General features: G+C 43.2%; 1 protein-coding gene across 19 annotated transcripts in view; it reads left to right on the top strand.

The window, feature by feature from the left end:
* Positions 1-24,126, top strand: part of RBFOX1 (RNA binding fox-1 homolog 1) — a 2,189,093-nt gene extending 2,164,967 nt beyond the window's left edge. For 5 of the 19 annotated variants that reach the window (XM_073792335.1, XM_033840122.2, XM_073792333.1 and 2 more), the window contains 3 exons: positions 6,115-6,167; positions 19,799-19,874; positions 20,243-20,479. In XM_073792335.1, coding sequence (XP_073648436.1) covers positions 6,115-6,167; positions 19,799-19,874; positions 20,243-20,390 — 277 coding nt within the window. In that variant the 3' untranslated portion in view covers positions 20,391-20,479. Of the gene's footprint in view, positions 1-6,114; positions 6,168-19,798; positions 19,875-20,242; positions 20,480-21,407 lie in introns of those variants that run through there. The other 14 variants (XM_073792340.1, XM_033840125.2, XM_073792334.1 and 11 more) reach the window with 9 other exon arrangements.
* Positions 24,127-27,041: the final 2,915 nt, after the last annotated feature.

Here is a 27,041-nt window from a genome sequence, read left to right as displayed (position 1 = left end):
AGACACAACTCTTATTTCCTGTGAAGTCAGGGCACATATGTTCAGAGAATATTTGCACAGTGAGAAATTAGTTCTCAATGCTGGCAGACACGTTAGAATCACCTGAGCGGCTTTTCAGGCATACCTGTGCCTGGGTACCACTCTCAAAGATTCTGTCCTTTAATGATCGGGCCTGGTAATTGGTATGTTATATTTTTAAAAATGGCCTGGCGATTGGTATGTTATATTTAAAAAAATCTTTGCTGATTGTAATGGGCAGTCAGGTTTGAGAACCTCTGTCTTATAACTAATAGATGCCCCAGAGACTACAGATAGAATTAAATTGACTTTGTCCCACTGCCATCTTGGGGCTGCCGTCTGCCCGACCAGAAGACCCACTTCTCAGGCTGTAGGGGTTTTTTAGTAGATAGCCTTGGAGGGTTTTATTCACATATCAGTGTGTGTGTGTGTGTGTGTGTGTGTGTGTGTGTGTGTGTGTGTGTGTGTGTGTGTGTGTGTGTGTGTGTGTGTGTGGTTTTATTCACATATCAGTGTGTGTGTGTGTGTGTGTGTGTGTGTGTGTGTGTGTGTGTGTGTGTTTTTATTCACATATCAGTGTGTGTGTGTGTGTGTGTGTGTGTGTTCGATTGAGTATTCCCAGCATTGGATACAAAAGGAAACTTGCTATGAATGGCACCAACCCTGAGTTTTGTGTAACAATAGTGACAAAAAAGAATTGAGGCCAAAGAATGATAAATGACCAGAATCTTTAACAGTAGAACTTAAAGCCAGTATTATTTGATGGGAGAACCTCCTGTCTGGCCTTTCCCTCCACCCCAACCTATGCCAGAATTTTCTCTGTATCTTGTTGATACCTAGCTTCTCACACCCCTTCCAGCAGCACTGGCTGGCTGTTATTTTCATTTGACTCTTAGGATTCAGCTGTGGGTGATTTTTAGAAGAAAATTAAATTGCCAAGAGATGAGATTTCACGGAAGGTGAAAAGTAGGATAATAAGGATAACATGGCAAGTCACAGGACTCACGTAAATGTACCACCAGCTGAGTCAGATCCACAGTCTGGGTGGTCAGTCTTTGGAAATCATCGTAAAACATCATGAAGTCTGGTAATATATTAAAAAGAGAGAAAGACCATGTTAGAAAAGTCCTCCGCAGAGAAGCCACACCCATTACTGACTCAATACCCTCTGTTGTGAGCATCCCTGAGCAGAATCTTAGAGGGTGAATGAGAGTTGGGGTCTTGGAATCTAAAAAAACAAAACAAATGAATATATATAAGAAAACAGAAACCGACTCACAGATATAGAGAATAAGTGAGGAGAAGAAAGGGAGAGGGGGGAGATAAGGGTATGGGATGAAGAGATACAAACTACTATGTGTAAAATAAATGAGCAACAAGGATATAAAGTACAGGGGAATGTAGTCATTATTTTATAATAACTTTAAATGGAGTCTACTCTATAAAAATATTGAATCACTACGTTGTACACCTGAAACTAATTATTGTAAATACTTCAGTTAAAAAATAAATTATAAATTTTTATTTACAATATTTATTTAGTGTAAACAAACTTATTTAAAAATAAATATTGTAAATACTTTAGTTAAAAATAATAAAAATAAAATATTTTATTATGATTTTTATATTTAAGCAAAAAAAAAAATTAGAGTCTTGAGCCAATCCAACAATGTCCAGATTTCACTTAACATCTTGTTCACATTACATAACCTTCTGTGTCTCCATTTCCTCGTTTATGAACGTGGGGATAATAAGAGAGATTGTAAGGAAAATTGCATGAATATATATGCACAGCACCTGGCAACCGCCTGTCATGGATAAGCGCCCCATCAGCTTTAGGTAGTGGCTCTTTGGTGTCAACACTCCAAAGAGTCAAGATGAACATAGCCTTCTCTCTTGTGCTCGGTAATTTACTATTTCCTTATTTTTCTTAAATTAGCAATCCTCTCTTCTCTCACAAAGCCTCCGTATATCTAAGAGTCTTCCTGGGAAAGGTGGGCTTTGAAATGAAAACGAGAATGAACTTGCAGGAGATCTCTCAGCATGATTTCTCAAATTTCTCCATGGTAAAAAAAAAAAAATACCTAAAACCACAATTGCCTCCCTGGAGGTATGAGTGGGGTCCAGATGATCAGACCTCTCTCCTGGAAATTCTGATGCGGGTGGTCAGGGTTGAAACCCAGGCATCTATATTTTTAACAAACATTGTAGATAGTTGTCTTCAGGGAAGTTTGAGAAGTTCTGGAGTAGAGGGAGAGGTCAAAAATAGAGAGGAATTCTAGGTGAAAAAAATGGTAAAGAGAATTAGATGCAGACTCACTAGGAAAAAATGGGAAGACCCTGCCTAGATGAACTTGAGTATATCCATTGGAGACAGTGAAAGAAGATGGACAGAGGAGGAAGCAAAAACAGAGAGCATGATATTATGGCCACTTTCACCAGCTTCTGCAGAAATGAGGTTTAAAGCCCATTCTTTTAGAAGGTCTTCAGAAACTAGAAGTAACCATTCCTGGGCATCCTCAGCAACCACACAGCTAGGTTGTCTTAGAGGCCAGCATGGTGGGTGGCAAAACGGAAGCTGCAAAAGAAGCAAAACCTGCAAGAGATTTGGTGATCCAGCCCCCTTTCCACTCTGCATTTGTACCATCCCCAAGTGCTTCCCGGCTGTGGTTGATATAAGATGCACCTGCCGAGCATTTTCTAAGCTACCTCTTTCCAGATCCAGTCCCGGAACAGTTATGCCAGGACCCACAGGAGTAGGGCTCGGCTTTATTGCTTTTAACCTCTCCCTGTGAATCTAGGGGCAGCCAAGGGGAGAACCATTCAGCTAGACAAGCGCTTCTCAGCCTTGGCTGCATAACACAATCACCTGGAGGTCTTTAGAAACTACAGATGCCTGAGACCCACTTACAGAGCTGCCATTTAACTGGTCACTAGGAATTTTAGAAGCACACCAGCTGTTTACCCTGTCCAGCCAAGGTTGAGAATGACTCAGCCAGACCTAATCATCAACAGCCACTGCACAAACCAGTTTGCTGAAAATAAGGTCCAACTGCATTTGAAGTTTAAGTCCTCAGGCCTGGGTTGACAGTGAAGAGCAGGATTAGCAAAAGGGGACAGGCCCCGTGCCAGGCTCCTTTGCCCTCTTGAGAGGTGACCCCCCTGTCCAGAGCACACCTGGGTTGCTCTGATCATTAAGTTTTCCTGACAGTTTGGGAACAGCAGACTTCTCTGCTAGGTCTTTAATCTCTTTGATCATACCTCTCTCTGGTCATTTGGGGTAAATAATTTCACCGAGAGGGTCATATCATTTTATGGGCAGACTAAAAGACATGGTTTATCTTCAATTTCAAGTGGAGAGAAACAGAATTGTATATAAAAGTGTCCTAACAGAGGAGACATAGACACCACACCTGCCCCTTATTCTACCCAAATTCCTCTGTTGGCCTGACATGTGGGGTGTCTCTTACCAGGCTATGTTTGCCAGGCATTTCCTATTAATCGTACTTATAATCAGTCGATGAAAGGGTAGTTTAGAGGGAGGGGTGATCACACAGGCTTACTCCATGGAATTAATGAGCTTCATAGGAATGCACTTTTCTAAGACGTTAGGGTGACCTTCCTTGGATGTAGTGGGACTGCTTGTGTGGGTTAAAAAAAAGTACAGAATTGATACGTCCAGTGGATTACTACTTTTTTACAAATATGTTTATACTCCTTTTTTGGCACTGCTGCAGAGCCCATGGTATATTCTTTAAAATGTTGGTGATAACTCTCTAAACTTTGATGTAGACGATTTGATAGTTGGAGGTAGCCTGAGCCAACTCTTTTGAAGACAGTAAGTCATCAATGGGAGTAATCTCCTTTGTTTAGAAATTTGCCCAGGAATCAAAGACACTGAAAAAAGTCCAAATATATAGATTACAAAAACAAAAAAGAAGAAGGAACTGGAGAAAGTGTAGCATTTTTTTAAAGAGTAAGTATATCATGTCAAAAATAAGAGTGCTATGAAGGACAGCCATCATAGTTTCTAAAAATCTGGTACAATTAAAGAAAAGGGTCTCATTGCTTTATAATCATCCTTGCAGGCTGCATTTTTACAAGTTTTCTCTCTTCATCCAATCACTGTTTTGTTGTTGTTGTTGTTGTTTTGCGGTACGCGGGCCTCTCACTGTTGTGGCCTCTCCCGTTGCGGAGCACAGGCTCCGGTCGCGCAGGCTTAGTGGCCGTGGCTCACGGGCCCAGCCGCTCTGCGGCATGTGGGATCTTCCCGGACCGGGGCACGAACCCGTGTCCCCCGCATCGGCAGGCGGACTCTCAGCCACTGCGCCACCAGGGAAGCCCAAACACTGTTTTTTAATCTGTGTTGGTTGCCTCCCATGGCTTTCCCAGAGTCTAGCATGCTGGACAGTTTCTTAGGGAAAATGCAGAAGAGAGACTCAAGGGAGAAGTGCGTTTAGGGTTAGCGAGTATGGATGGGATAGGGCCACCTCACGAATGAGGCCCCCCTCGTAGATAAGAGAATGGCTCTTCCAAAGAGCTTGCCCCTTAGCTAAACCAGATCACCGTTCTTGGTTATGGTAGGTTCTTCTTTTGATCATGCTAGAAACAGAGGTCCTTCCAAAGTACTTGTTTGGTCCACCGGACAATATCATACATGTAATTTGAGCTGTCTGTGTCTTAGAGTCAGTCCTAGGTGAGCAGGTCAAAACAGATACTCAACCCAAACAGCTTCATTTTCAGGGATACTAATTTTACTTCTCCTCAAACCTTGAAAAGTTGATGCCAGATAACGATGGGGCCCAAAAAGTTTGTAAAAGAGCAAAAAGATAGCCAACATCCAACAACACTAACTTTCATTGTTTTAAGAGAGGTGATAAATGAACTTAGTTATGACTTTTGTTATGTGGACGAGAAACATAAAAAATGCTATCCTCAGACCATGCATAATTTTGTTGAGATTTCATTGGTGTGGCAATGATGAGAGTCTTCAGCTGAATGTTAAATTCTAGTGAATTTTCAAATGGTAGCTCTATTTGTATTCCAGGGTGTACCTCTTACAATAGTAAAACTTTCTTAAGATGTTTGAAGGGATGCTCAATCACTAGATACTTTTAGAAACGTTGGAACAAGACCAATCAAACCAAAAGGCAAAAATGCATTTATCTGGGTTCCAGATGATTCCTGTGCACAGTAAAACCTAACAAATGAGAATTAGAAGCCTCAATACTCCTGCTTCTGCGGCATTTAAGAGCCTAGCCAATCTCATTGGGACATTTTTGTAATCTGCCTGACGCAGACATTCTTATTTCTAGAGAAACAGACAGTACCCGTGAATTAGAACATTACATTGTGGAAATAGCACAGTTGGAAACATCTTAAGAGAGTTTTATCATCTTTCTGGATTTACTAAATCAAAGTGAAACAGCATTTTCCATTTCTATTTTCCTTTTAATACCGCATCGTTAAAAATAATTTGGCAAGACAGGGTTTATTTCAATTGATGAGTTCTCTTACCTTCTTTATGTAGCAAGCCTCATTTGGTGAGGAAATTATTATCCATAACATGACACCATTTAACATACTCTTCAGAAATGACAGCATTGCTTTTTCTTTCATTTAAAAATTTTTTTGGATATTATACTATAATAATAGAGTTTGGGATTTTATGATTTTCCTAGCTAGTTGCAGTATACTCTTTTTCTAATAGGGAGTCTAATTTTGTTTTTTTTTTTTTTTTTTTAGTGTAGTCTCCTTTGAGCATTAGAAATCCATAGACGATCAGTTTGAAATGCCCTAGCCGTAGAAACATACCCTGGCATGATGACATTTTAGTAACACATAATTAATACTTCAGTGCAACAGCTTATACGTGGTCCATGTTCTGACATCATCATGATTTTGTTGAAGGGTTCCCCGCATGCCTGTTTCATGATCTTCCTAAACTCTCTAGGTCCAAGAGAGAGCAGCACATTTCCTTGCAACATCCAAACGCAGCACCCTTCCCTCCCCCTCATCTGAATACATCGAACCAATTGGCAGAGAGAGCATTTCCCCCTGAGCGAGCAGTATTGTGAATTTTATCTTCTCTTCCAGAAATCAGTTCGTCTTCGTTGCAGCAGATGAAATTTCTTGTAACACCTCTGCAGGTAACAAACATTGCTACTTCTTGATGCATCCATCCAAGTCCCAGTATCCTTTTTTTTTTTTTTTTCCTTCACATGCTGCAGTCGGTCACGCTAGAAAGTTTAGTTTAAAAAAAAAAGAAAAAGTCATATCTTTGGAGTATAGCTGGAGCTTTTCGGCTCTGCTGTCTAAAAAGACAGTAGGCATTTTGCTAACTTGGATATTTTAATTCCAGTTTTAATAATACATGATCCAGAAAAGTAACACTATATTGAATGAAGCCGCAATAAAATCTTATGGTATAATCTTATGGTGAAATACTAAATGGGAGATTTAGGGACACAGTCATGGGACTTCTATGTTTTCGGACGTATTATGTCTGGGTTCACACAGATTTCTATGTGATTATTTGGGATCTGTATGGAATGACTGGTATATATTATAGGCCCTCAAAGAACGAATCTGTAAAGCTGGAGGCATTGGGGAATATAATTATCTCTGTCTTATAAGAAGGGGATCTCTATTCCATTAGTTAAAGATCCTCTAGTTCTTTCTTTTAAAACATACTACAAGTAGCAGGACACGAGAGAGACAGAGTCTTCTGATTTTGAAATCAGGGCATTGGCCAATGGAAATTGCACAGTTGCATGATGTGTCCATCAAAATAACGCCTGTCTTTTTGCTTTGATGTGGTTCAGAACAGTTATGTTTGGACTTCCATTAGCATGGAATTACTTGATTAAATGTCAAGATAGGTGAGTGCCTTAACTAACGACACATTTTTTTTTTTTTTTTTTTGCTTTGAAGCCTAAACTCTGACCAAAACAATGACTAGGAGATCTTACCGATGTGTTGCTTTTAGTCTACAAGGGAGGATATGACAGCTCATTCTCATGTCATTGAGTGTGCCATGACCTTCAAAAACATACATTAAACGGAGCCTGACACATAGACATTCATCTGTTAACCAAGCACATGTGATCAGTGGCGCGCGGTGAACAAAGGCGTGTTTGCTAACGCTTCACCCCCTGCTTACAGTCTTTGGAGAAAAAGAGAGAGATCAGGGAAGCCTGGAGAGCTAGGAACACATCCCCAGCCCTCTCTGTTCTGTTTCACTGATGGTCGGACTCAGTATTTTTAATGGGTTACAGTCTTCCCCTGGGAGTGCCTGAGGTATGCGTGTTCATATTTTAAAGCGCCAGCTTACTCCTTTCTTGAAAACTCGGCTGTTTTCCTTCCAGCCTTTAGCCTCACATATCTCTGTTTCTCCTTGTGAGAGGTGGTGCATTCACTAATGCCTAACAGTAGAAGATGGGGGGTTGCTTTGCTGGGGGTGGCAGGGGAACCTTCCTGGGATACGCGACATTTAACGTTTGAAGAACCTATAGAGAACGAAGCATGCAACTAAAGGGGAAATCAGGGTGGGGAAGAAGGTTGGTTGAAAATGTTAATGAACATCCTTTGTGGTTATACTGGTGGTCCAGAGCCTCTGTCTTCCCTGTTAATCTGTATGCATGTTCCAGTGTGTCTTAGGTTCATTTTGACATCATAGATCAAACATTGCGAAGTTACCACCTACGAGGTAGATATTGATTTTGCCCTGTGACTTAACAAACCCTGCCTTGTAATAAGCAAGTGGTCCACACACAATATTTCGAAAAGAGGCTGCAGACAATGAAAGTTTGCCTGAGTCGAGAGAGTGTTTTCACCTACCTTGTCTAATTTAGGATGGCTGCTCCGTAAATTCTTAATGAATTGCTATTGATCAAATTTCAAATTGAGAGAGATATCCCTGTTGCTTTGATGGCCATATTAATAATATGTTGTATGCTTCATAAGGTTCAATTTGAACTCTGAATTTCGAATCAAGCATGAAAAAGGAGACAACCATATCAATCAAACGTGAATTATCTCCCAGCCAGACCACCCTCCTCATAGAATGAAAATGAAAAGTCAGAACTGCGCAGTCAACAAAGGTTGTGACTCATGGTTTCAATGAAGTCTTTCTTATTTCCCACATACTGGAAAAAACCCAGGGCACCCACACCCTAAACAGCCCAGCTGTCTAGAGCTCTCCCCTCAGTATACACAACACTCCTTAGGGTGGGTCTAATTGAACCCTGGTGTCTCCTGGATTTCAGTATTTGACCCAGAAAGGCAACTTACCTCTATCGAAATGAGAAAAAGAGATCAACAAGATGCTTAAAGTCTGTTTGGAGGGCTTGATGGGTTTGATACCTGAAATTCTTATAAAGAAGCATTATTCTTACACAGCTGTCTATGAGGGCAGAGATGGCCGGACAGTTTTGTCTGTGGCTTGGGGCAGAGGAGGTGAGATGCAAATCATAAGATAGGAGCAGTGGAAGCCCTGAAGAATTTTTCTTTCAGTTCCCAAAGGAAAAGTGATTATTTTTACTTGGGTCTTTTGTAGATGCCAACACGTCGATTCTGCTTTGCTGGTCACATAGAGGAAACATGTCTCACTAGCATGTGTGGTTTATGAGACTGTATTTACAAGGGTATGTGTTTTCGTTGTCAGTGGCTCCAACTGCAATATTGGTTGTCTCATTCTGATTTTCGTTCCTGAAAGACATGTGTTTATGTGGCTGTCTCAGTCACCTTGAACCACACCAAAGGCTTCTCATTCTGTAACATCAAGAAACTTTGATGAGTTGGATTCTGCAGGAGATGGTGAAAAGGGCAAGGTGATTTTCCCTTCTCTTCGACCTGAGGTCTCCCTGCTGCTGTGATTCACTGGAGGTTTTCCAGGACTGGCCAGGGATTGTAGTTGGAGTAGAATGTGGGTCTTGTACAAGAATGGAGGTTGAAAAGCACATGACTTATTTTGATAGAACAGCTGGAAATTCATTTCAGTTAATTCATATGTTTTGGGTCATCACTGTGCATCAGCAACTCTCCTAGGCTTTCGAGACATAGCATTAAATAAGTTAAGAGAAGCCCTTCCTTCAGAGAGCCTCCATCCTTCAAAAAGCCTCCATCCTAGTGCAGACCAGACCCCAAACATACATGAGCATATAATATAATTGCATGTAAAGTTATACAGTAGCTATAATGAATCAAAAAGCAAGGGTGGGGGTAGAAAGTAAGTTGCGATGCTACTTTTATATTCATTGATCAGAGGTGGCCTCTCTGAGAGGGTGACACTTGAGCCGGGACACGAATCAAGCCAGGGTGTGAGCCAGGTGAGTAATTGTGGAATTGAAAGCATTTCAGGCTGAAGCAGCAGCAAGTGCAAATGCCCTGTGGTTGAGGTATGCTTAAGGTGTTCAGGCACAGTGTGCCCAGAGCATGTGAGTAAAAGGGAGGATTTTAGAGATAATACCAGGAAGATAGCCAGGGGTCCAAACAAATTAGAACTTGGAGGCTACAGAAACCATTTGAGATTTTAAGTGTGGTAGGAAGGCGTTGGAGGGTCGGCTGTGGTTTGTCTTACTTTTTTTAATGATGAGTTGGACTGCTTTGTGGATTTCAATATGGCAAGAGCAGAAGAAAGGGAGTCCCTTGGGGCAGCCCAGGGAGGTGTTACAATGGCCTGGGTTAGGACAATGGCTGTAGAAGAGCTGAGAAGTGGTTCCTTGGCTGTATTTTGACAAGAGAACAAACAGGATATGCTGGCAGATTAGAAACTCGCAAGGACCAGTTTGTGTTAAATGCCCACACGTCCCTCCTGCCCCCAGGGTGTATTGGTCATTTCCCTGGAGAGCTAAGGCTTTTTGTTAGCAGGGAAAGCAAGCCTTTCATCCCTGCAGTAACTGTCCCTCATATGGGCTTTACTGAATTCCCCAGGGTGTAGTCATAACTTGCCGTCATTTATTGAGCAAATTCTGTGTACTTACAAGTATGATAAATTATATACAGTATATACATATATACACATGCATTTATGTATATATGTATGTATGTATATATACATGCATATATAATTTATTACAGTAGCTCAGTGAGGTAGAGGTTACTACTATCCTTGCTTTGCAAATTAAAAAAGAACAAAACGCTCAGGCCCAGAGGGGTTTGGTAACTTGGCCATGGTCACACAGGAGTCTATCTGGTCCCACTGCTTTTTCCCTGAGACCACACTGCCCCCAATTACTCCTTTCATCTTGACCTTGGAACATTGACCTTTGCCTCCAGATGGAATTCTCCTGCATTCTTCGGCTGTGCTATCTTGCTCCTAGAAAACTAGTATTTGTGAGTTGGGAATGGGCATCGTTGTTAAAATCTGGAGGGACCCCAAGGGAACTAAACGATTCTCTAAACAGTTGTTCCAGTAGGAGTTTGTTTGACTTGGCCCGTCTCCTTCATGCAGCTCGTGTGTGCTGAGCACTTGACATGCTGGGCGTGGGTCTGGGGGCAGAACAGAGTGGTGAAGGGAGAATTCTGCATATCCAGGGAGACAGAGGGTCACACAAGCCAAGGGTGTTCTAGTGCTATTCTCCAAAATTCCCTCCTTTGCTGAAAATCAGTGGTGAAAAATCAACAGATAACCCATGCCCTGAAAACTACCAGACACTTTGACTTCATTGTTCTGGCTGCCAGCTGCCCCTGGCCCAAGGGAGCGTGTGCGCATGTGTGTGTCTCTGGGGGGCAGGTGAGGCTGCGTCTCCGTCCAGCAGCCAGTCTCGCCCCTCCACCATGGCAGGTACCATTCGTGGCGATGGGAAGCCAGCCTGCGGAGAGACTCCCAGTCCCTTACGAGTACTGGATACAGAAGCCTGGGCCATAAAAACACATCTGCAAATGCTGTTGAAACCAGTCCCCGTGACATGGGTTGCTATACGCTTTTATTAGAGGCATTGTTTGGCAAGTTCAGGGGCACAGTGGGGGGGGGGGTGTCACCAGCCCCCTCCATCTCTTTATCCCCCCCAACCTGCACACGCACACACTTGCACACCCATGCAGTCGTACTAAGACCTCAGATAATATTTAGAAGAAATTTCCAAATTGGCCATTCCTCTAATTGATCCTTCAGCAAATTTCGTCTAATGGTCTTCCTTCCGTTTCAGTGATTTCATTATTCAGCAGAGTTGTCATGCAGCAAATCGATTGGTAGTTAATTGGTCTGTTTCCAATAAAATGTGATGTGTGTTCTAATAGGGGAAGCACAGAGTGATAAGGGAACATATAGGCAAAGGAACTTAGTAAAAATAATCATAGCATTTATTGAGCTCTTACTGTGTACTAGGCATAGTTCAAAGCTTGTTGCATGCAATAATTATACCTTCTAAAAATGAAATGTCTTTATCAGTTTACTTATGAACATTAACGATATCCAGAGAGCTCTGAATTAGCCTGAGTAAGGGAGGGCTAATCAGGGCAGAATTTAAAAAATATAGAATAGTGGTTATCCCATGTCAGAGTGGGTGGCGACCACCTGCAGAATTTATTACAAATGCATAAGCGACAAGGTCCCACTGTGTAGCACAGAGAACAATGTTCGATATCCTATGATAAACCATAATGTGAAAGAATATAAAAAAAGAATGTATAAATATATATATATATATATATATATATATAGGTAACTGAATCACTTTGCTGTACAGCAGAAATTAATACAACATTGTAAATCAACTGTACTTCAATAAAAAATATTGAAACTGAAAAAAGAAACCAAATGCAGAATCCACTCCATCCTCCCCTCTGCCTGCCCCAGAGATTCTGATTCCTAGGTCTGGAGAGGGAGCCTGACAACCTGCATTCTTACGAGTCCCCCCCCCGCCCCAGGCCATTCTAATAGAGAAGGCCTCAGCTCACACTCTAGGAAACATTGAGCTGATCAGTCAGGAATCTTCTGCCTTTCAGTGGGTGGAGGACATTCAGTAGGTTTTTCTGGAGTCCTCCTCTGCAACATGGTGGCCGATTACCACGTGGCCATGGAGCCCTTGGAATGTGGCTAGTCCAGATACACACTAGATTTCCAGAACCTGGTACGAACACGATGTAAGGTACTTCACTCATCATCTTTATGTTGATGACACGTTAAATGTGTTTTAAAGTGTTTTTAATCTGTCGGGTCAAATTAAAATATAAAAAATTAGTGGCACCTGTTTTCTTTTTACTTTTTTTTTTAATGTGGCTACTATGAAACTTACAGTGTCCTCTGTGGCTCGCATTTGTGGCTCTTTTTTTTTTTAACATCTTTATTGGGGTATAATTGCTTTACAATGGTGTGTTAGTATCTGCTGTATAACAAAGTGAATCAGTTATACACATACGTATGTTCCCATATCTGTTCCCTCTTGCGCCTCCCTCCCTCCCACCCTCCCTATCCCACCCCTCCAGGCGGTCACAGCATTTGTGGCTCTTGTTATAATTCTATGGAGAGTAACGTTAGAGAGCCGTGTTTTCATTCATTTTGCTCAAATGAATATTGAAAGAGTGTGTGTGCCCCAAGAACTGGTCTCTTAGAGACCACCTGGAATGAAAATATTGTGACGGGCAGCCTGGACATTGGTAGTGTGTCTTGACTTTATGTTTTAATCTTGCCTCTGACTGTGTGTGTGTGTGTGTGTGCGTGTTCTAGAAGGACATCCCTGGGGTACAGGGCCCAGAGTCTATCTCCTTCTCATCCTGTTCGTTAACCTCTTAAAATCTTTGAACTGCTTACATGGGACGTGGAGGGTGCTGGTACACAGGGCTTCAGAAGGACCACTCAGTTCAGGGGCAGTTCTGACACATGTATCCCAGGGGCTTTACTGGAGGGACCTCACATAGAATAGAGAGAGGGCAGGAGCTGCAATCCTCTCAATAGTCTTAACAACATCAATAACTGATGCTTGTTTGGGTTCTCAGTAACCGGTGACCCTCAACCCTCATTTCAACCTCACTACAGCCTTATACAACCAGTCTGCACCATCATTATCTCCATTCATGGACGGAGAAACTGGCTCAGAGAGGAGAGAAACATTCTGAGGTTACAGCAGGGGAAGTGCACAAGCAGAATTTGATTCTAGGAATTCTGACCCTGAGGAATTCTTACCTGCTCTGCAGCCTTGCTTCTCTGCAAGTGTACTGAAGATCTCACGGGGGGATACAAACACAGAATGTTCATTGTGGTCCCCCAGGGATTAAACCGCATCTGGGATGTCATGTTGATTTCAAGGCATGATGGGAGATTTTGGTAGAGCTGTAGTTGGGACACATAGAAGGTGAAACAGACTTTCTAAAAGGAGGGTGGCCTTGGCTTTGGCCTTGGCATTGAAGAGAGTGTGGCCATGCGTCTTTTGTTGGAGGAGACATTCTGGAGTGGAGGGACTGTGTAACCAAAAGCAGGACTTACTGTGTCTTCTCGACTCCCAGACAGAGGCTGGTACTCAGCTCCGATGAATCCAGAATAAGGGTTCTTACCTCAAACCTGTGCTGTTTGCGTTCGTAAAAGGAAGAGGTTGTGAGAATGGTATTGAGAAGGCATAGCAAGGGTGGTACCATCTGAGTTGTCATGGATGTGATCTGCTTCTCATAGCTTCTGCAGCTTTCGGGTGTATATGCCTACTTACATCCACACAGTTCAGACGCGGGACAGGCATCCGTGTACAGCAGCAAACTCTGCGGCTTCCCATCTAGAAGCCAAAGAGCCCAGAAGAGGCTTTCCCTCCTACTTCTGAGGAAAAGAATCATGAGACTGGAAAAGGTGATTTACGAAGATAATCATTTCAAATCCAAGCTAAGGAGGCAAGCAGCAGGAGAGTCGGGGTGGGATAACTCCCTGCGCTTCCTCTTGGAGCATTTCTTCTATTTCTACCCTATCTTCCTTAGAGGTTTTGAGTTATGGGACTGTTACCATCCCTCTGACTAATATATCTTGGGAAGCTTTTAGACTAAAGCCTGGTCACCCCATGGTCTACAGTTATATAAGCCATTGCCTAGATTAGACCAGAGAAAGCTACTGTAGTGATAGAGGAATATTCCTTAGTGAGTGCCTTCACTAAGAGGAAATGAGCCGCTGAGGTCATGACCACAGGAGAGGAAAGGGGAGCATTTCCTAGCTAAACCATCACTCTCCAAATAGCAGACTGTAAGAACCATAGGGCCATGGTGTGGGACCCTGTTTGTACACTGTGTGGGAGGCGTGTGACTTGAATGAGTGAAATTCCCAAACCCCTTCCAGACTCTATCTTAGATATTATTAGGAGGGCACTGTAGCCCCAGTGGCATTGCAGAGACTGCGGGCGTGCATTCTGATCCCTAGTGAGGTATCCTGTTTTGAATGCATACTCTGTAGCATGTCCCCTTGTGGTGGGGACTCAAACCTTTGCACCTTCGTGCTGCATTGAGGCTGTCTAGGAGGCCTACACCACACTGGGAACGAACCTCATCTGAGGACTGAGCCCATTTTATTCATCTTTCTGCCTCACAGGGATTCCCTCCAGCTATCTGTGGGACAGGAGGCATGGGGAGGTGATGCTAAAGTAAGAATAAAAGGTCCCAGGAGCATAAAGACTCTGAATTAAAATATATAGAGTGAACTCTATGGAGTGAAGCTAATTACAGTGTTCTTCCGATGTCCCTATAAGAAAATCACTTGATTGTTAAAACCCTGGGGTAGGGTACCAACATGGCCCTATCATATTTCTTTCACATCCAGCTAGCTGCACCCGGATTTAGAAGATGTTAATAATAAGTAGTATTTACATTTCTCAGTAGAGTTGACAAAGCACTTTAACAAACACGGGCTCATGTTTCCCATTCAACAGGCGCTTACTTATTCATTTGACTCCAGCATAACCTCACGTTCAAATATAGCAATTGCAACTACATCTGTAACTCATAAATGAGATAGATCTTGACTCCAGAAGCATCTGTGACTCGATTGCTAGAGCTACACGTGATTCTATTGGAATAGGATCTTTCGGTTGCCTCTGCAGACCAAAAGTCTGGGCAGGAGTGAAAGGTTAGCTTGTGAGATTCTATATAAGAACCCTTGTATCATAATCTCCACTATCTGTAGATGGCTTTAAAATGTATCTGGTTTCCTTTCATGCACTTTATCTGTGAATTAGGCAGAGCTCAGACAGAACGAAACCATTTTACGTAAAAACAAGGAAAATGAGGCTCAGAGAGATTACCCTGCGTCATTGAGCAAGGACATTGCAAAGGCAGAACTTGAACCTGGATCTTGTGGCCCCAAGCCTTTGTCCTCCGCAGGGCAGGCTGGCCTCCTGGTTTTAACTTGTCGCTAAGGTCAAAAAAACATGAGTGTTCACGATGGCCGCGAGCTGTGGTGAACGAGCCAGCAGAGCAGTTCTCTTTTATTCCTTTGTTCTTTCCCTTTGATGAACTTTATGGCAACTTGGCCTCTGTTTTGTGAACTCTCAGGGGTGATGTGAAATGACACACTGTGTATTTTGAGTCTCAAGAAAGTTTTCTTCTGAGCGTCTTGAAGGGTTTTGAGTGTCTCTGGGAGCAGCTGACCTAGAATCTTCAGAAAGCATAGCTGCGAGAATCTTTGCTCCTGACAGAATCACTATGATGGATACAGGGCTCTTCCCGGGCCTCTGTTCTCTCTTTACTCCTCCCTCTTGCTGCCTTCACTCAACATGTGGCGTTGGCTTGGTCCCTTGTTCACCTGCCCCATGGCCAATGCTGTGCTGGACACTGGGGAGAAAAGGGGGAACAAGGTAGACTCGGCTCCAGCCCCCGAGGGACTGGCATTCCAGAGGGGGACAGGTACATCATCAGGTAGAGAAGGAAACAAAATGAATGGAGATTTGCTCCATCACGTGAAGGATGGGGATGGGGTTGGAAAGCATGTTTGTTTCAGAAAGAGCGATCAGGGAGGCAGGCAGCGCTGGGGAGCTGACATTTGAGCTGAGACATAAAGGAAGAAAGGACGCAGTTCAGATAGAAGATGAGCACGGGCCAAGGTCCTAAGGAGAGAGTGAATTTGCACGCATCCCAGGAGTATTGATGAGGCCAGAGTGTCTGGAGCACAGTGAGCGAGGGGTAGAGGGGAGTAAGATAGGACTGAGAGCGGGCCAGGAGCAGCTCGTGAAAGCTTGGATTTTATTCTAGGATCGATGGACAGCCACTGAAGGATTTTAAGCAAGGGAATTAGATATGATTAGATTTATATAGATTGATATTAGATAGATGGAAAGATAGATATAGATGATAGATAGATAGATAGGGACAGATAGATAGATAGACAGATAGATTTAGATATAAATGGCTGGCGGATTGAAGAAGCAAGAGTAGGACCAAGGAGACGATTCAAGCCTGTTTTTGATTTGGTTCTGATGAAATACCCGTGGCTTATGTCAGGGTGATGGTAGCGTGAGTGGAGTGAAGTGGACATGTTTCAGATTTCATCTGTAATTTCTGATGGATGGGATGTGAGGCCACAGAGAGCATCATGACCTGATTGCACTATTGTCCCCTTTGGCCAGGGATGGGTGGTGTGGAGGGTGACCACAAGCGCGGGTTAGTCATAACATGGCGGTCTTACGACATTACCCATCTTTCCCATTGAGGTCCCTGGGAATTGCCACTCTTCCTTTGGGCTGTGCTGAGCCAGCTCTGAGGATAGGAGGTCGCTGACGTGCCTGGCATACCTGCTGTAAGAGTAGAGCTCAAGTCCACATCTTCCCTAATAACCTTGTGTCTAAATGGTAGTGTCACACAAGGGCGTGTTTAGAGATTAGCATTTGAAAAGAAGCCTCCTTGCTTTCAGTTTGAGCTGACATGGTCCCTTTTCCTCTGCGGAAATGAAATTTATTAATCATAATAAAACCATCGGATTCTGAAGGTAGAGGTCACCCTGAGGAGAAAAAAGAGCTCGCTCATTTGCAAGGACTAGTTCGGTGCTGCTGTATTTTTCTTCTGCCTGGGAAGGGAACACTGCCAAACTGTTACCTTGGGTTTTCCACAGGGGTTGAAACTTGGCCCAGGGTTATAGATAGACAAGAACTGACAGTTAAAGTATGCGAGAGGAGAAGTGGGGCTGCGTTTTCAGGGAATACATTCAGACTGCCAATCTATTGTCTCCCCAAAAGAGGACGTTTTGCCACAGTAAAACCGGTCCCCAAATTAAAAAACTCATCGTCATTGCTCTGAGTTTGCATTTTCACACTTGTTTTGAAGGAACACCATGCTGTGGCTTCACTTAGTAAATGTCCAGGCATTTTTAGTTTGCCTTTGCTGTTTACGGCCTGTTCCTACAACCAGCTTTGCCAGATGAAAATACATAAAAAATAATCCTATTAACAGTTTTTTTCTCCAGACCCATGACAGACTTTATTTTCTCGTGAAATGAAAATCAACACCAAAGTTATCCATCGTGTTCTTTTCCCCCTATTAGTATCTACTTCTAATAATGGGTAGAGAGGCCCGGGTTTCATGAGTGACCTCCACAAATAAGAGTTTTTTCAAAAACGTCATCATTCTTCTTGTTTTAACACACCCTGTCTTGGACGTACATCTGTTTTCTTTTTCTCCCAGACAGGGAGAATCTGATGAAAGGCCATTTTCGATGAGTCAAAGGCATGAGGGGTGTCCCGAGGAATGAAAAGCAAGAGGGGGTTGACTACTTGTTAGTTTCGCTGAGAGAGTCATCTCAGAAAAGAAATATCTATTCATGTCACTACTTTTTTTGTTTGTTTTTGCGGTACGCGGGCCTCTCACTGTTGTGGCCTCTCCCGTTGCGGAGCACAGGCTCCCGACACGCAGGCTCAGCGGCCATGGCTCACGGGCCCAGCCGCTCCACGGCATGTGGGATCTTCCCGGACCGGGGCATGAACCCGTGTCCCCTGCATCGGCAGGTGGACTCTCAACCACTGCGCCACCAGGAAAGCCCCATGTCACTATTTTTGAGGACCAGGACAAAGACTCATGTAGATTATCTGAGCTCAGGGACCTTTGAAACAAGCAAAAGGAGGGCTTGGGAGTAAGACATATCCAATGAGAACTTGGTATAATCATATATTGTTTTCCATCTGGAGTCTAACTCAGAGCCTGAGAGTTAGAAGATTCTTCCCCCAGCTTCTTCCCACCTTCCCAGGCTCCATGGTGTGAGATCCATCCAGTACATTCTTATCCATCAACTATGAGAAAGAAGATTGGAAGACAGGTGGGGGAAGATAGATAGGGAAGGAAAAGAATAAGGTCCATGCAAATTAGGCTCCAGGGTTGATAGCACAGGCAAACGATTTCTTCCTGCCTTGTTCCTTCATTCTTTAAAGGAAAGTTCAAGACTTGACAGCTGTGGATAATCCACATCTACCCCGCTTAGTGGCTGGTGTACCCCTCCCCCAGCCGCTGTGAATGTTGGTCACTAATGGCACCCAGTTGCCTCTTTCTGCAGAGCCTTACCCTCTGCCAAAGAGTCACTTCAACTAGGAAGTTATTCTCTGCCCTTCTGGGAAGCCCACAGCTAATGCTTAATGTACATGAACATTAAAAAACCAACCCACTTGCCTCCAGGTGGGATCAGCTCTGGGGTGCAATTCTCAGGATCAGGTAGAAGCTAAACTCCGGCTCAGACCACATACGTCCTTGCTTCTCTGTTTTCCCTTTCTCCGACCTGCTCGCCACTCTCTCCTCTTGAAAGCACCCCTCAACAAACCAGGTACGGAAGAATCTCCATTTCGGGCTCTGCTTCCAGGGACCCTCACCTAACCTAGCCTGCATCTCAGCTTTGATCGTTACCAAAACAGCAATGTTCAAACTCTCTCCGAGAAGATATCTGGCAGGCCATTCAACGAAGGGTACCTGGAACCATGGAAAAGGTGTGATAGTTGCCCTGAGAGATTCAAGGATCAGCTCTGACTCTGTCTAGCTCTGTGACCTTGAGCAAGTGACTCAACTTCTCTGAACCCTAATTTCTGATTTGTTGCACTGTTCAGTTCCAGACACTTTGTAGCTATCCAATGCGTTAGGCTTCCATCCCTTCTACATTTTTATTCTAAAACCTGTGCTGGGAGCCAGGGAAGTGAAGGGAGGAGGATGGGAGAGAGAGAGAGAGAGGAAAATAAAAAACTCAGATAAGGAAATGGCATCAAGAAATATATTGTTTGAAACATGTCCCTTGCCAGAACCTGGCTGTAGATGATGAGATAGAAGTTCTGGGGTGAGAGAACCAAAATCAAATCAGGCTGTAATTCTTGAATGATGGGGCGGCGGTCCCACGGATCCTTTAAGGATGCATCTATTTGAATCCATTTGTTCTTTCCCATTCTAAGATGTTGGACCCTAAGTGTACAGACTGGGTTGCTTCACTCTTTGATCCACCCTGTCTCGCTTGATTGGTGACAGCTGTATTAGGAGAAGAGGACAATTTCTCTTGATTATAGCTTGTCCTTTGTGGTTACTGGCTTTCTTAAAACCACTCTTTCAAATTGTTTCCTCTGCCTCCCTCCATCTTCGAGGTACCTACCTGAGCAGTGTAGCAAGGGGTGTGCGAGAGAGAGGAAACGCACACACACACACCCCTTTATCACCAGCGGTGTTAAGTGGACAAAGGAATGTGTTGTATAAGATGGACTTTTCTCATGTTACAGGGCCGATTGGAATATGTTTCTTATTTCTCAAGATGAATAGGGCCCCTCCACACTGTCTTGGTATTTTGTGTTTTATGGTTGTTATTATTGCTTCATAATTGCACATTATGGATTAATCTTCACCTCTGTCTTCCTTTCAGTTACGGACGAGTTTATGCTACCGACCCCTACCACCACACACTTGCTCCAGCCCCCACCTACGGCGTTGGTGCCATGGTGAGTACCAATTCCTCCTCTTCCTCACTTCTTCCTGCCTCCCATCCCTCCCCACAGCTGGGACCTTAGGATGGGTTGACGGTTGACGTCCTCTCACTTTCCCTTAATTGAATTTGTCTCCTGCTAACAGCAGCTAAAATGCCACATTAATCCTCCCGGTAAACTTGATAAATGTCTTAATTTCTTGGCAATGTAGTGCATGTAAGTTATTATATTTCTCATTTCGCAAGTCTCACCTAGCCGAGCACTTACCTTAATGGAATAATTAGTCATTTTGATAATTAAATCCATCACTAACAGAATGCAGTGTCAATGCAGAACTTTTTTTTTCTTTTTTTTTCTCCCTCCCTTGCTGCTCATTCACATAGCCCCAAGGTTCCAGCCCCAGCACAGACTTCAGAGGAGCTAAGCTGCACACTTCCAGGCCTCTGCTGTCAGGCAGCTGAGAATCTGACTGCCTCTCCTCCCCTATTACAATTCATGTTTAAAGTCATAGTCGCCCAGGAAAGAAAATAGAGAGAAGGGCACACTTTGTGTGTGTGCCTAGTACATAAGGAATTAGAAGGAATCAGTTTGGGGGTTGTCTTTTGTTTTTTTGCGGGGGGTCTGGGTTTTTGTTTTGGGAGGGGCGGGGGGAGGGCAACACTGGGAGGTGGGGGGGGGGTGAATTTGCCTGTACTTGTTCAAACTTCTATGCACTAAAACGTACAGTAAGACGTGCCCATCACGTGAGAGCGTATGCAATCATTACAAAGCTTTTGGCATGCAGTTTTCTGCTTGGGATCGAGAATATCAGTCCTTCTCCTAAAAATAAATCCCCATAGGCATTCGTTTGAATCGCCAAAACTTTTCGCAAAAGGAAATAGTTGAGTGCCACCTCCAAGCCATCTAAAGCCATGGCCAGACAGTTGCCTGGAGCTTGGTCGTAGAAATTCCGCCATGATTTGGAAACCCATTATTTTGCACAAGTTTAGTGACATCAAGTAATTCATCTGCACAACTCCTCTCTCAAGAGCAACTTGCATACAGATTGTTGAGCCAAGTCAAGTAAGAAGCTGATTTACATTCTCATCCTGATTTTGCATTCAATCAGCTCCGCTTCAACACCCAGTCCACTTGGGGAATGTGTTGGAAAGGAGCGTTGAATGACTACATTCAGTAAGTCATCTGCATTCGACTTCTCGAGTGTAGATAGAGCTTTTCCCGACGGAACACAGTATTATTAACGAATCAAACAAGCCAACAGAATGAGACAGCCCCAGTCCTTCAGTGGTCCATTTGTACCCGAGTCCTTTTAGCTCACAGGGCTGGCCGACGGAATTTGGTTTTACAGGGATTTTTCGTTATAAGGAGCTATTGGGGGAGGTCAGGATGGCCCTATCTTCGGTTCTCTAAGAGTGACCTGGGATGGGTAGGGGTGCCTCCGTCTTGGTTGTTTCTGAGTGTCTGTTTTTCACATTAGTCTTTTTTGATGATCCATGTGTTACAAAAGGAAAATGTAAAAAACACACCCCTTAAATTGCTTTGTTTCAGAATGCTTTTGCACCCTTGACTGATGCCAAGACTAGGAGCCATGCTGATGATGTGGGTCTCGTTCTTTCTTCATTGCAGGCTAGTATATACCGAGGGGGATACAACCGTTTTGCTCCATACTAAATGACAAAACCATAAAAACCTTCCAATGTGGGGAGAAAGGAAGCTTTCCGAGGCCTGGGTATTGCAATACATGCAGTAGTGCATCATTTTAGCATCTAAAAAAAAAATAAAAAGAGGAAAAAAAGTACATTTTTTATCTTATACCTCAGATATTTTGTTCTGTGTATTTTAATATTGTGGGTCTTTCATTTCCTGAAGGTTCCGTAGTTTGGTTGCTGGCTGTAGGAGTTTTTGTGGTTGATCTAGAGAGATGCTAGCTATGACTAAAAACTGGTGTAGGGCCATATCCAGAGTGCTATCTCATGTAAATGAATTATATATGCTGAATATTAAGCTACTGGGGTTATCAGCTGTTTGGGAAGCGTGTAAGTGACTACAGGAGTCATGTTCTTCTGCATCTGCATTATTTTATTTTATGAAAGGGGAAGGGTGGGCGGCACCTAGGGGGTTGGGACTGGGGTTTGGCTGAAAGAAAAAAAAAATAGTAACTGATGAATCTAAACGACCCACACTGCACCAACAACCATATATCAACGGTTCTAAGTCACTCGTTGTCAGTTCAAGCCAAAGGTTATGTTGTTAAGGGGATGCTTCTAATAATACTTGTGCATCCGAGCTGAATGCAGCTGTGCAAACCCACCCTTTAAACCATTCCACCCGGCGGTATTCAGCTTCTTAACCAGCCGCTAGTTATTTAGGCAAAAGACTGATAGTTAGGCCATCCACAAGCATTCTTTTTATATTTCTTCCAGTATAATAAATTATTGATATCATTGCTGACTTTTATATTATGGGAGGGAAAAAAAATAACATTAATAAAAAGGTGATAAAAAGCACTGTTTCTATTTTTTTCTTTTTTTCCAAAAAAAAGAAAGTAATAAAAACTTAAATTCTTTGTACCAGTGAAAAAAAATGTATAAAATTTCCATCTGTGCAGTGGCATTGTTAAGTTCTAGAAACAGTCACATGAAGCTTTAGTTTTAGCCTTGCAGAACAACTGTTACAGACAGACGTATAATTTTTATGGAATTACATGATAATCATATTCGGATTTATAGAAGCATTTTACAAGTATTGCAGTCATTGGGTAGAGATAATCATGGTACTTTCATCCGCTTGGTACTTTTTGAAACATGACCGTGTCGTGTAAGCAACCTGCAATTTTTCAGTCCGTGAGAGCCCGCCCTCCCATCCCTCCTGGTCCCCGAGGATTCTCTCAAATCAGTATCTTTAGTTTGTTTTTTTTTTGTCTCCAAGGCCCAGGACACTTGTCAGAAGGAAGCAAAAAAGTAGGTCCACCCTCAACAGCCCCCAAAGAACAAAGTCCCCCCACCTCTGACGCAGGGCCCGAGTGACACAGCCGAAAAATTGCAGTTTGTCCGTATACTTCTTCTGTTTGAAGTCTTTCCATGTTGTCCTGTTTGTTTACAAAGTTAATCTAAGTTGGGTGTCACAGACCTTCCTGTTTTTGTATTTAAATAAAAAAAAAATCCTGCAGCAAGTCGTCCCCAGTAGTTTTGCTGCCATAGGTAAAATTTCCATGTGTGCGGTGCAGGCCATCTGGCATGCACTTTAGTAAAGCTATCAATTCACCGCTGTGACCTGCCAAACTGCTGTAACAACTCTGCTTTAAGACAAAAACCAAACAAAACTTAAAAAAAAAAAAGTGTTTGTGATCCAGCTTTTCTCTTGTCATCCTATGTGCATGCAGTAAGATCGGTTGGATATTAAATAAAGTCTCACGAGATTTGAAAACCGAGTTTCTGTAGCTTCGCTATCTAAGACAGATCACCGTGATCTTGCAAAAAGAGAGAAACGGGGGAAAAAACTGCTTAGCGGCCAAAAGTAGAAAAAGATGTTCTTTTCACCAGATTGATTTGATGGGGGCGGGGGCGCGTGAGGGTGTTTCAGAGCATCCCTGAGACATTCTCGTCCCCCTACCTGGAGGATGGTGTCATGACAATGGGTGCCTGGTTGATGTTTTTAAGGGAAACGATGTACTAAAATGCTACCGCATCCGACCCCAAAGGGGAACAAGGTAGAAGGAACAGAGGGCTCGGGAGAATCAAGTGATGTCTCCCATTTGCCTCAGATTTCAAAATCCAGAATTTGCATTGTATTTGGAATCACAAACATAGAATTCTTACTGTGTTGGTTCAAGTAAAATTAATTTGCAGTTTTGATTTTCATCGATGAGCTGTACTTTCCCCCATGATTGTATGTAGTTTTAATAAAATCATTTAGAGCCGCCTGGGTGCCAACTGATGTTACAGAATCTTTTGTCAGGCACTCCTCCAAGAGGCCAATAAGTCATTTTAAACTGTATGTCAGAGATGTAAACAGACATTTTGGATTTTTTTAAACGGTATTTATTTGGAATGTTTTCATTTATCTAAATAACTATTGCTATTATGAATTATGGAAAAAAGATTACTATCATGTGTGGCATATAGTGACTTAACACACACCTCACGCAATCTGCAAACCCAGAAAATGTGTATATCTGTCTTTAGAAATTAGTGTTTATATCACTTACAGTGGTTTGTGAATAAAGAAAACTGGTTTGTAATATCAAAAAATAAAAGCTTAGTCTGAAAAGGTCCACATGAGTTGTGTTCTGAGTCCTTTGGCTTCTGTGTGTTTCCTGGGGGAGTGGAGTCATCACGCCCACACAGGACTGCCCTTATGCCCACCAGGGGCCATGGGTTGGGGCCGCCCAGGTGAGCAGTGGGCTGTCCTGGTTGCCACAGGTAGACCCAGGTGCTTCCTGCAGCTCTGGCTGCCTGGCTCAGAGGGCTCCCCTTCCTCATGTATCTTTCCAAAGAAGTCCGTGGAACCAACCACAGATGTTTAAGAAAGAAACAGAACTAAGCTAGCTCTTTCCCGGCATGACAATATCAGCCTTTGGTTTAAAACAAAACAACAACAACAACAACAGCTACTGCTGTACATTTCAAATGAAACATCTACTAACATCTGTTAGGTTATTAGTACAGCTCTTAGTTACTAGTACAACAGTTAGGGAGACTTGTAGGAAGATGAAGAAAAACTAATAAGTGGTAGAGTTTACATTCACTGAGGGCTTACTAAGACCAAGAATCTTGTGTTCCTCATTTCATTTACTTATTTAATGCTCCCACCAGGGTTGGATTATCTACCCCATTTAGTTATCTTAATAATATCTTAATCCTATCTTATTTACTTAATACTGCTATCAAGTTGGTAAGACACAAAGATTTTAAAAATACGGGCTCTGGAAGCAGGTGTTCTGAGTTTGAATCCTGATTCGGTCCCTTGCTAGCTGCAGTCAAGGGCAGGTTAAACCGAAGCTCCATGCCTCGGTCTCTTCATCCATAATTCAGGATGAGAAGACCACCTACCCTTTAATACTGACATGTGGAATAAAAGCACATATGGGAAGGGCTGACGGTGGTACTTCATAAATTGTAAGCTCATTGTTTACAGGTGAGGACACTGAGACCAAAGAGGTTCATTTATCTGAACCACACAGCAAGCCAGTGGCAGGTCCAACATTCCACAATGGGTCCCTGTTCTCCTGGCCCAATGGGAAATTTCAGCAATTTTAGAAGTCTTGCTCTACGAGCCAAAGGCTGATTTTTCTTTTTCCCCACAACGCAGTTGTCTTCAGAGCATTCGTTATACCATTTCAGGTATATTCAGTGGTCCCTTCTCTGTAAACTCCTTACACATGGGACTGTACAAGTTAAGTCAACTTCCACTGCTCTATGTCCATTGATCTTTGAAGACAGTGTTACCCTGACTGTATAAATGAAGACGATAAGGAAAGGTCCTACGATCCGCCTAAAGTCACATCTAGTGACTGTTGGCCGGGACGCTTGCGTCTTCTTCCAAAAATTCTCTCTCATTATTGATGATGGTGGTGGTGGTGATGGTGAACTTGGGCATCTAATACTCTCCTTACTAAATATGTGAGGCTGTATTAATTTCAAAAAAATAAGTCCCTAGCTTTATCCTGGCACATGGTGAGGAGATGATGGACATCTCCTAAAACGCTGGCTTACAGCTGAGTCCCTGCCCCATCCAAATAGGAGGATATAAATAGAGGTGAATCTCCCAAATCAGGTTCTTCTCCAAAACGGAGATAAACACATATATTTCACGTCAAGTTGTAAAGAAAATAAAAAATGGATGGCAGAAGTGAAATGGTTTCTTATAAGACTCGACCAGTGGACGCTAGTGCTTGACGCCCACCCGTCTCCTCCACCTGGATTGTGGGCAGAGGTGAGCTAACGGGCCAGGGGAAGGTCATGAGGTGATGCCCACTAGGTGTGATGCACAGGCTTTGTGTCTAAACAGAGGCTGGTACTTATTTATTTGTTTTGTGGACAATGCCTGGGAGGTAGTCAGAGCCTCATCTCATCTGTAATTTTTTTTCTTAGAACCGTATTTTAATTAAATAGGAAAACCTTCTCCATGTTAAAAAATATTTTAAAGGGCTTCCCTGGTGGCATAGTGGTTAAGAATCTGCCTGCCAGTGCAGGGGACACGGGTTCGAGCTCTGGTCCGGGAAGATCCCATATGCCGCGGAGCAGCTAAGCCCGTGTGCCACAACTACTGAGCCTGCGCTCTAGAGCCCGTGAGCCACCACTACTTAAGCCCACGCGCCTAGAGCCCGTGCTCCGCAACAATAGAGGCCACCGCAATGAGAAACCCGCGCACCGCAACAAAGAATAGCCCCCACCCACCGCAACTAGAGAAAGCCCGTGCACAGCAACGAAGAGCCAACACAGCCAAAAATAAAAATTAAATTAATTAAAAAAAATATTTTAAAAATACGCATCACAAATCTGACTCCATTAGCTTAGACCACTCTAAGTCCCATTTTCCCACTCAACATCCCGACAACCTGGATTCTTTAGGCTGGTACCCAAAGACTGTTGCTACTTCCTGGCACGCAGCTACTTTTCCTGCAAAGAGCTCCAGTAAGCACATTGCTTTCCCATGCATACGTGCTTGTGCTCACGCACTCATGCACACACAAGCAAAAGCCCTTTCCTGCTGTGAGCATGTCCCTCCAATGTACCATGCAGAGACGTTCTCTCTCAGAAACACTTGATGAGCTGGTTGAAAAAGCAGATTCCTGGGCCCCATCTGCTTCCAGGACTCCCAGGGTTGAGTATTGGAGGTCCCATCTTTCAGTGACTTCCTAATTGTGTTCATGGCTTGTTCTCCCTCCAGATCTGACCCTCGTAACATCGGCGGAGCCAATCGTGTGTGCACGAGTGTACGTATACACAAGCACAGACCTACACGTGCATATATCCGTGCATATTCTTACCCTTTCTCATGACAGCCTGTGATTATTTTTTCACACTTAAAGTCAAGAATTAGGACTAAAAAAATAGTCTCTCTAGGGAAGAGATAAAACAATAATTTTTGTTGGAAAACGAAGGTGTTTTTTCTGTTTTTTATTCATTGCTGGATGATACATGTGTGTGCATGCATGGTGATGCACGTGTGTGTGCATGT

This window comes from Tursiops truncatus, chromosome 15, assembly GCF_011762595.2.
Source record: "Tursiops truncatus isolate mTurTru1 chromosome 15, mTurTru1.mat.Y, whole genome shotgun sequence".
NCBI classification, from domain to species: domain Eukaryota; kingdom Metazoa; phylum Chordata; class Mammalia; order Artiodactyla; family Delphinidae; genus Tursiops; species Tursiops truncatus.
This window is presented reverse-complemented; position numbering and strand designations above follow the sequence as displayed.